The sequence below is a fragment of the Propithecus coquereli genome, unplaced genomic scaffold (assembly GCF_000956105.1).
Source record: "Propithecus coquereli isolate 6110/MARCELLA unplaced genomic scaffold, Pcoq_1.0 Scaffold77, whole genome shotgun sequence".
Classification (NCBI taxonomy): domain Eukaryota; kingdom Metazoa; phylum Chordata; class Mammalia; order Primates; family Indriidae; genus Propithecus; species Propithecus coquereli.
The window spans coordinates 6,473,536-6,484,565 of record NW_012153840.1 but is presented as its reverse complement, the minus strand read 5'-3'; the positions used below and the strand labels follow the sequence as shown (position 1 = coordinate 6,484,565).

Below are 11,030 nucleotides of genomic sequence, written 5' to 3'. Positions count from 1 at the left end.
CTCTTGCTCAGGCTGGTCTCGAACTCCTGAGCTCAAACGATCCTCCCGCCTCGGCCTCCCAGAGTGCTAGGATTACAGGCGTGAGCCCCTGTGCCCGGCCATGCTAAGTGGTTTTTTTTAAATAAATTCAAATAAATTTTTATTCGATTTTGATGGGAAAGGAAAAGAGAAGAGAGCCCCACAAGAGGACACAGACTTTCAGGCTCCAGAGAAGCAGCTGTCGGGGGCCGAGTGAAAACAGAAACTCGAAGCGAGCACACTTCGACTGCACGAAGTTCTGACGAAGCACCTAAATTTGGGTTGAAAGCGGTGGGGTGAGGAGGGACTGTCTGCCCAGAGACGCGCATCTTGCCAAAGGAAACCTGCCCGTCCGTCCTCACCGTCTTTGTCGACGGTGAACGGCACGTCTGGAGTGACGATCTCGTAGCTGCAGATCTGGCTGAACTGTGGGGAGCAGTCTGCGTCCACGGCCTCCACCCTCAGGATGCTGTCGTACTGCTTCCCCTCGCTGACCGTCGCCTTGTAGGACTTCTCCTTGAACACAGGCGCGTACTCGTTCACGTCGTTCACCTGAATGTGAACAGTTGCTCTGGACGAAGGGGAGAAAGAGATTTGTTTGTGTTGTGTTTTGTTTTTTTACCTGAGGAATACCAATTCCACCCTACTTTTTAAATTTCCTTTTTCTGATACTTTGTTTCATGAATTTCATACAATGAAGACAAAAATTAAACCAAACTATTCATTGTTTTTAATTCGGCATGGAGACAACGGAAAGTTAAAATAGAGATTTGGGTTGATGCTTCCATGTCCTAAGAACACGGCAAAACAGCAATGCTATAAATTACTTAGGATTTTCTTGGACAATATGGAACAGGGCGTGCAGATGGGAGATAAACTATATCAGACCCCTGTCTGCTCTCTATTATTAAGTATATTTTGTTGCCAAATCCTTAGAGCTAATGAAGAAACAGAGACAGCATGGAAAGGTTTGATAGTGAGAGTTAAAACGAACTCTGTCCTACTTGTAAGGAACAGGACAAAGACTCCGCGTCTCCCAGTGCTGATTCAACACACGGAGGAGCTTGGACACGGCAAGCCCTTGCCGCCACTTCCCATAAACCCAGCTCGGTTATCAAGAGAACCAAGGTGTCATCAAACCAGGCTACAAATACAGAAAACTGTAGGTTTCAAGGGTTATTGATCGGGGCATGTTCCTGACTCGGACAAGGTCTTTGGTCAAAATATGACCTTTCGCAAGGGAAACGATAATATCACACCATGTAAGAAGAGGAGCGATTCCCCGGCACTCGGCCCTGCGCTGTTCACCGAGAGCCTCCTCATCCCGGCGCCGCGGTCTGACCCTCACGATGGGCCGTGTGACACCATCTGGCCCATAGGCCCCTTTCCTTAGGAGATATACGAAGTAACTGAGCCCCAGCAAAATCAAATTTGCCCGGTGTCGGGGGCTAGCAAGTGGCGGAGAAAAGACGAGAACTCCGAGTCGAGTCTCGTCCGCCGTCCTCTCCTTACGCCAGGAGCTCCCGGGTGGCAGGCAGCAGCTCACTCCCGCCAGCAGTGATTAATTTTAGGCTTTTAGGATTTACGGTGAAAGATAAATATTACAAAACAGTCTTCCTCAGGAAAACGTGGGCTTTCTGAATTTTTAATGTAGGGCCTTAGTTTCTTTAATGGAGTACTTGGTGGGAGGAAATTATTCACTCATTATTTATTCTAAACCTAGTATGTGCCAGGCTCTTGCTAGGAGCCGTACACAGGGACAGACAGACAGACGTGACTCTGCTCTGTAGAGCTTACGATCTAATCGTGGACCCTCGAGAACTAGCGTCTGCCTTCTACCTCAAAAATACAGAAAGTCCAGGGACAAGGCGACAGCCGCCATTGTTTTCTTCGCACGCACACACGTTTACGTGGTTGTCGCCACTCTTCGCCCAGCTCGCTTACTTATGAGACTTTTTCACGTTGGTGCCATCGGGTCCCTTCCCACAGTCGTAGGCCTGGATGGTGAACGAGTAGTCTTTCTGCAGCTCACAGTCCAGTTTCTCTTTCGAGCGAATCACGCCCTCACCAGTGGACTTGTCCACCACCACTGCATCAAAGGGGACACTCTGCCCGTGAATTTTAAAGCCACAAATCTCACCTGGGGAGTCAAAGCAGAACAGGTTAGAACTTCTGCCACACAGACCTTCTGCACCTTGCCCTCCTCCCCATCCCTCCACCCCGAAAGAAAATAAATGACAACAATTCGGCAGCCAGGGGTTTGGAGGGTCTGTGGAAAAGCAGGGCGCGGTGCTTTAACATGGGGGAGTTCTGGGGCTCTAGTAAAAAGAAGCATATTCTGGCTTTCCAAGCAACTTGTTTACTTTGCATCCATTCATGCAGGAATACAAAAGAGAGAAAGAGAAAATATAGACAGGCATTCCACAGGAGCACTTAAGACAGCTCGAGGGTAAACGGAGTGTCGCTAGCAAACAGCCAAGGCCTGAGAACACCAGTGCTGCCCCAGCCACCGGGAGGGCCGGGCGGCCACTTTGATTTGGACCAGAGAGAAGCTAAAATGCAGTTAAGTGTTGAGAGAGGAAGAAGCGTGAGATATAGGATCAGCACCGTAATTACAGAAATTCTGTCCAAAAAAAAAAAGAAAAAGATCAAAAGAAACAAGTCTTCCTGTGCAATGAGCCTGGCTAAAATTAGGGAATCAAAACAAACTACTAAATGAGACAGGTAGAAATACCAACTTTTCAGGCATCCATTTCAACAGCTATCATCCACGATTAAGACGTAGTTTCTATTACGGGGAGGGATTTGCTAGACTTCCCTTTGTTTCGGACTTTATCCTACCAAACCTGAAAAAAACACCAGCCTGGGAATTTAACTACATCTGAACTGGCTCACAAGCTTAATTAGGAGTTAAAAATCTATGTTTCCATTCTTGCCCATGGGAGAACAATTATAAATGTTTTGAGGTTTACGTAAAACTGTGCAGAATGTTTTTCACATAAAAATGAGACTGAACTCTTCCACAATTCCAAATAGAAAATTGGTATGAAGCAAATCTCTTAAGTCTCTGAAGTTCAATTACATAAACATGTAGAGTATGATCCACATAGTTCAAATGGATGTCTGATTTCCAGATATTTCTAACCAAGGGTCTGGTTACGTAAAATTTCCGTCAATATATTTTAAAATAGAAACAAAGTAGGAGAATAAATGGGGTAAAAGAGCATGACAGTTTCTTCTGTTTAAGGGCTGATTCCCAATTTTATAAACAAAGTTAGTGGGTTAATACTCATAAGGGGGATAGAAAGAACCCTTTATCACCTTCTTTGGTGACTGTCACCTCAAAACTCTCTAAAGGGAGAAAAGATAAACCCATGTCAGTAATACAGGAAAGAATGAAGACGGAACAATAAGGAAAAAAGTCAAAGATGCACATATTACACAGAAAAGCTTGACATATAATTTAATGATAAGCTCAGTAGCCAGCTGCTAGGATTGCTACAGTGAAACCGGATCCTCAGTAACACAATGTCACTTTGAATCCAACTTACCATGAACTACTGCATCACTCTGCAGTTACCCTAACTGAAGGATAAAAAACTGCTATGAAGTTTCCTCACACCCTCAAGTGTCATTTTTCATTTAATGAACACTTTGATGACAACAATTAATAAGTAAACCTATTTGTTACTTTACAGTTTTCAGATTTTCATTTTCAAGCTATTAATAAATTCTCTCAGCTAGATTCAGGTAACGTTCAACTCATCATTAAATTTAATGAAACAAAAATTTGGAGCAAAAGGTTTTAACCTTTTGAACTGAATAAGTAACAATGTTTGTCTAACCTGAAGTACCCAACCAAGGCAGCAAATATAAACTCCTCTGCTAACAGAACAGTTGCTTGCATGTGATCAGAAATCAGATTTAAAAAACTGTACCGGTGCTACCGTGACTGCTGTCTTTATTACGTGAAAACGATGTTCTGCGCTGTTATACCCGGTCAACACACGCCCTGCCCGCCACACCCTCTACCCCAGAGGAGTAAATCTGAATAGGTCAGTCCCGATGCCCCTCAACACACACAGCACGCGCTCCCGTTGGCACCATCTCTCCCCCAAAGGTGATACAGCCTGGACTCCCTTGGTTTTAAAAATCACAGTCTGGGCCGGGCGTGGTGGCTCACGCCTGTAATCCTAGCTCTCTGGGAGGCCGAGGTGGGTGGATTGTTTGAGCTCAGGAGTTCGAAACCAGCCTGAGCAAGAGCGAGACCCCGTCTCTACTAAAAATAGAAAGAAATTAATCGGACAACTAAAAATATATAGAAAAAATTAGCCAGGCATGGTGGCGCATGCCTGTAGTCCCAGCTACTCGGGAGGCTGAGGCAGAAGGATTGCTTGAGCCCAGGAGTTTGAGGTTGCTGTGAGCTGGGATGACACCATGGCACTCTAGCCAGGGCAACACAGTGAGACTCTGTCTCAAAAAAAATAAAAAATAAAAATCACAGTCTGTATACTTCCCCTGAACAGTGTTGTTTCATTTTGCTTGTTTTTAAGATTCTAAAAATGGTATCATATGGTAAGCGGTTTGTGACTTGCTTTCCCCTGCAACCTGTGTGTCTAAGATTCAATCAGCCTTTCCGACGTATGTCATTGAAGTTTATCCGCTTTCCACCACTACCCAACAGTGAGAATCCAACGAGTTAAAACGTGTACAGGGCTTAAGACTCTGCCTGGCATAAAGAGAGCACTCTGCAAACGTTTACTATCAATTGACCATTTTCCATTACGTGAGAATTCCTTTGCTTTGCTGCTTACGAACGACGCTGTAACAGACATTTCTGCCCGTGCTTCCTGCTGCACGTGCACAAGAGCCTCTGTACAGCCGTGCTGCCCACACGGTAGCGGCTGGCCACATGGGGCTACTCAAATGTAAGCTAAACTTCATGTTAAAATGAAACGATATTAAACACCCAGTTCCTCAGGCACACTGGCCACATTTCAAGTGCTCAGTGACCACACGTGGCTGGTGACTGCTTTAAGGAGAACGTGGACACGGAGCTCTCCGGTCATCACAGCAAGTTCTACTGGACAGCGCTGCTCCAGAGCCCCGGTCTGCCCACCATGGTTTCCAGGCCACATCCAACCTGCTCGTTTTGGAACAGCCCACTTGCAAAGAATGGTCTTAACCTTTTAAAATAGTATTTCACAACATGAGAAAATTAAATTCAAATATCAGTATCCATAAATAATGTTTTATTGGAACACAGACACGCTCATTAGTTTAACGTATGACCTGTGGCTGCTTTCACGCTGCAATGGCAGGGTTTATTGCAGAGTTACGTCACTGCAAGAGACACCCTGTGGGATGCAAAGACTAAAATATTCACCATCTGGTCCTTTACAGCAAAGGTTTGCTGATCCCTGCCCTAAAGCTGTACCTATGAGTAGAACTGCCAAGTACCGGCTATGACAAATTGCTTTCCTGGTTGTGCTGATTCACTATATTATACTTTCTGGATGTATATTAACATTGTATAACACATTTAAAAATAATTCAGGTTGCCCAGCTTTAATTCACAGAAAACTTCTCAGTTTTCAACTTGGAGTTTACTGCTCTAAAGAGAAATGGTGAGTTCCAGAGCTGAGTTGACAGTGACTGCAGTGTGCCCTCCTAACAAAGGTCACTCCGCAGGTGAGTGCAGATGTAAGTCCCCTTGGATGAGGTACGTGGCCCAGGTAATGCTGCCAAGGCAGTGCGCTGCTAAATGAGGAGTTAGACACATTCAAGCCTTTGAGATTGTTTCTGACCATGAGATTATCAGGAGTGGAACCATTTGCCAATAGTCATAAACTCGCTACATCGCTCCCTGAGATACCACACTGCCATGAGGGGGGCAGAATATGCAGTGCAGGAGGGCACCAGGGTGTCTCAGGTTTTCTATTTTAAACTAGTCAAATGCAGCAGTGACATAGGGGAAAGAGTAGAACAAGGAGTTCCATCTCTAACTGTGAACAATCAGTGGAGACAACTGACTATACCTTCAGACCAGCCTGGTGTTTCAAATTTTAGATTTCAGGCGTTCAGGGAAGGCTTCACTGACAAAACAAGGTCTGAGTAGAGACCAGAGGAACTAAGGGAGCAGGCCCTGGGATATCTGAGGAGGAATTTCAAACAGAGGAACAGCAAGTGCAAAGGCCCTGAGGCAGGAACCAGGAGGCCTGTGCGGCTAGGATGGCTGAGCAAAGGGGAGAACAGCAGGTAAGGCTGGCTACGCTGCGCGGGGCCTTGTAAGGTACAGAAAGAACCGCAGCTTTTCCTTCGAGTAAGAAGGACATGATCAGAGGGTTCTGAGCATGTCTTATATTTTGAAAGGACCCCTCTGGCTGGTGTGCTGAAATAAGTCTATCAGAGGGCAAACACAGGTATCTGAGTAACCCTGGCAAGAGATGGTGAGGGCCAGAACCGGAACCAGGATGGTGAGAAGGGGTCAGGTTCAGGTGCACTCTGAAAGCGAGGGCAGCGCTGTCGGGTTGTGAGAAACTGTGAGATGAAGCTGCTTTGTACGGACACGGGAAAGACTCCAGAGGGAAGGTTTTGGGGAGGATTGGGAGTTAGCACACCAGCTGTGAACGTGCGTCGGTATTACAGTTTGCCAGGGGAAATATATTCTACTATCTTGGAATAGTGTCTCAAAGGTATGATTATCAAATATAGGAATATACGTTTAAAAACTCATTGTGTATTTACAGGCTATTCTCCAAAAGACGAGATCTGATCCATTTATAAGGAGAACAGCAAAAACATGCAACTGTTATCTTTTCCCACACAGCCTCGCCTATTTGGAGTATTTAAGTTGGCTACTTTAACGGGTTCCACCAACAGGACCTGGTGTCTCAAATCCACTGGTACTTACTAAACTGCTAGTTGGGCTGCGTTCTTTACTATGATGACTTAAAACTCGTCTCGCCAGGGTGGTGGGCTGGTGAGGCAGGGGCAGCAGGGGCAGACCCGGGCCCCGCGCACAACAGGGCTGGGTCTGCTGAGCGGCCTGCAGAGCCGGCCAGGATGCCCACGGCGTGGGTCCATCTGTTCATTCGACCTACAACCCTGATTTGAAGGTGGAAGACGGATCCGACCAGGGCAAGGCTGGGGCAGTGAACAAGCCACAACTATGGTAGCATCTCGGATGCGTCAGGATGAGGGCTGAACGAGGGCAGTGTTAGCGGGAAACACTGAAGGGACTTCGTAACCAACTGGACAGAAAGTCTGGAGTCACTGCCCAGTCTTTGGCTGATGGGGTCATTATTGGAACTAAATGACAGAGAAAGAGAAAAGTGCCTGGGACAAAAGTGACGAGCTCATGTGCCTATCTCATCTCTCCCTGGCAACTTGCTGGTTTGTTTGCTGGAGCATTGTAAAGCCAATCCTGGACGTGACATTGTTTTGTGCACACATGCAGTTGTCCCTCGGCATCCTCGGGGGATTGCTTCCAGGACCTCCCTTGGACACCGAAATCTGAGGATGCCCAAGTCGGTGCATTTGCATATAACCCACACATATCCCCCTGGGAATAACCCTAATCATCTCTAGATGATAATACAGTGTGAATGCCATGTAAGTAGTTGCTATACAGGTTGAGGATCCCTTATTTGAAATGCTTCGGAACAGAAATGTTTCAGATTTCAAATTTTTTTCAGGCTTGAGGATATCTGCATAAGCATAATGAGCTATCTAGGGTACCCAAGTCTAAACGTGAAATTCATTTATGTTTCATATACACCTTATACATATAGCCTGAAGGTAATTTTATACAATTATTATTATTTTCTTTTTTGAGAAAGTGTCTCACTCTGTTGCCCAGGCTAGAGTGCTGTGGCATCAGCCTAGCTCCCAGCAACCTCAAACTCCTGGGCTCAAGTGATCCTCCTGCCTCAACCTCCCGAGTAGCTGGGACCACAGGCATGTGCCAGGACGCCCAGCTGATTTTTTTTCCATTTTTAGTAGAGATTGGGTCTTACTCTTGCTCGGGCTGGTCTTGAACTCCTAAGGTCAAGCGATCCTCCTTGCCTCAGCCTCCCAGAGTGCTAGGATTATAGGCATGAGCCACCGTACCTAGAGTACAATTATTTCTTACAATTTTTTGCATGAAACAAAGTTTTCACTGCATTTTGACCGTGACTTATCACTTGAAGTCTCGCATGCAATTTTCCACTAGTGGTGTCATGTCAGTGCCCAGATTTCGGAACATTCTGGATTTCGGATTTTCAGATTAATGATGCTTAACCTGTACTGTATTGTTTAGGGAATAATGACAAGAGAAAAAAAATTCTGTACACGTTCAGTACAGACACATCTTTGTTTTAAAAAAAAAAAAAAAAAGAGGAGCCTTGCTCTGTCACTCAGGCTGGAGTGTGGCAGTGTGATCACAGCTCACTCACCGCAGCCTCGAACTCCTGGGCTCCAGCAATCCTCTCTCCTCAGGCTCCCAAAGTGCTGGGATTAGAAGTGTAAGCCACTGTGCCTGGCCCCATCTTTTTATATTCTTCCAAATACTTTCAATCCAAGGTTGGTTGAATCCACGGATTAGGAACTCACAGATACGGACAGCAGCTGACTTTTGTTTAACTACAGTAACATTATCACGGCCAACAAAATCAACAATAATTCCTTAGATATTTTCATAGTGTGTATCCTGCTGCCTCTGAAACTGACACTCCATTTACATCTTCCTCCCTCAAACCAGAGACCAATTTCCATCAATGACATTCTATTCTCCCAGGAACTAAGTTTTATTTTCTTATATTGTTATTTTTTCTTTTTTTCTCTGAGATCTAGCAAGAGAAGGAGCTAATTTTTAAACTTCAAAGTTGTCACTGCCTTCTCCTTCCCGCATCGTGTGTACAGCTCACAGCAGTTACATGCATTGCGTGGAGTCACCACATATTAATAAAGGCACACCCCACCCCTCGGCTGCCCTAAACTCAGCCTCCCCTCAATCTCACACAACCCACACACTGCAAGGAAGCACCTCTCAAAATCACCCCTCACATTCTGGTTCCTTTCTGCCCTCAATCCAGACTCAATCCAGACTCCACGCACGGCTCTGCTGGGGAATCCACCTGAAACCTGCTTTCATCCTGCTAAAAATACCCTGCCAGGCTGCCCAGAAGACCTCTAGCTAGGCTAGCTGGAATGGGACAAATCTCTCCCCTAGTCTCTTTCCCGCCCACTACATTCCCCTAGGACCATCTAAAATAGTCAGAAGGAACTTTACAGAAGAATTTTTTAAAAGCAAAACATAAAAATATAAAAAACAGATGAACCCAAGTCTAGATCTGAGATCTCCAAAGTCACGCCCAGGGTTCTCAGCTGACAGCACTTACTCTTCACATCCCTCCTCTGTGCCTTTGACAAACCCCAGCTTCACGCTGGCCCCGCTGTTCTTTCAAAGTCTTCTTCCTAATCCGAGTGGTCTCTCCTACAAGTCTCCTCAGCTCTCAGGGGATCCTGCCCTTAAATTGCAAGTGGTTCCTTCACTCCTTATGGAAGTCACTAGTGCTGGCTCCAACAGTTCTCTCTCGTTGCAGAGAAAGGGATTTGGAAACAGCCAGATATCAAGGTAGTGCCAGAGACCAGGAAATAGGAATCACAACGGTCCCACGGCAAAACTACCTGGACAGATGGACTGGAACGGCAACTGTTCTTGGCATCTTTGTCACCATGCTCAATATTCAAATTCCAAGGACAGAGAGAACATCTGGTTAGCCTAGCTTGGGTTGTACACACACTTGGCTGGGAGAGGTGGGGTCATGGCTTATGGAACCACCATCTGTACCCAACAGGGAAGAGATCAGGGAGCTGTTAAGAGGGAAAAATGGACATTTGCTGAGCAGCAAGTTAGCACCTTCCATGTAACTGCGAATCTGACCATCTTCCCTAACCCACTTCTCACAGCTCTACCTGGCCTTGGTGCCCAAGCTTATCAGCTGGGGATCCAGGTTGTCCGTACATTTTGTGAACTTTGGCTTCCTTGCTTGGCTAGTCCAGGCTGGTTTCTGGGACAAGCTTACACGTGGCTGTAATCAGTACAGCTTTTCAAGGTACCTTAAACACACAGTAATAATAACCACACACACTCCAGGGGTTACACTCACACAAGTTCCTCATCAACTAGAGCACTGCTTCTCAAATTCTAGGGTGCCAAGAATCATCTGGGAAGCTTGTTAAAAATGTGATTTTCCAAGCCCCATTCCCAGAAATTCTGACTTAGCAGTTGTGGGGGCAGAGTCCAGTGATCTGTACTCTGAACCAGAGCTGCTGTATAGCTCCAATGCAGACAGTCTGAAGACCTAGAAAAATTGGCCCATCAGTGGTTTCCAAACCCAGCTGGCTGGTACGAAATTCTTAGGCTCCACCCTTGGAGGTACAGACTTAGTCGGCTGAGTGTGGAGCACAGGAACCTGAATTCCACATGGACTCCAGGTGATCTGGACGCAGAATTAGAAAACCACGTGCACAATGACATCCCATATATTCAGCTCAGCAACAAAAACCACATGGACTCAAGTTGACTTCCAGCCCTGTGCCCCTCCATGCCCCATAAGTGAACCCGCCATCTACCCCGGGGAAGACCTACCAGCTCCCACCTCTGCTCCTACCTCTTCACTACCGTCACTTCCTGTGCAAATCCCACCATCCTTTACGGGGACGTGGGCCCTGCCTTAAGAACCGTTCCCTTGCCTCTTTTTTTTGAGACAGAGTGTGGCTCTGTTGCCCTGGCTAGAGTGCCGCGGCATCAGCCTAGTTCACAGCACCTCAAACTCCTGGGCTCAAGCAATCTTCCTGCCTCAGCCTCCCGAATAGCTGGGACTACAGGCATGTGCCACCATGCCTGGCTCATTTTTTTTCTATATATGTATTTTTAGTTGTCCAGATAATTTCTTTCTATTTTTAGTAGAGATGGGGTCTCGCTCTTGCTCAGGCTGGTCTTGAACTCCTGACCTTGAGCGATC

General features: G+C 46.2%; 1 protein-coding gene across 1 annotated transcript in view; it reads right to left on the bottom strand.

Moving 5' to 3' along the window:
* CLSTN1 (calsyntenin 1) overlaps positions 1-11,030 on the bottom strand; it is an 81,973-nt gene that overhangs the window by 17,233 nt on the left and 53,710 nt on the right. Inside the window, exons 3-5 of the mRNA XM_012662503.1 lie at positions 3,340-3,369; positions 1,963-2,158; positions 381-589 (exon numbers count right to left, since the gene is read on the bottom strand). Of these exons, the coding sequence (XP_012517957.1) occupies positions 381-589; positions 1,963-2,158; positions 3,340-3,369 (435 nt within the window). The remainder of the gene's footprint in view (positions 1-380; positions 590-1,962; positions 2,159-3,339; positions 3,370-11,030) is intronic.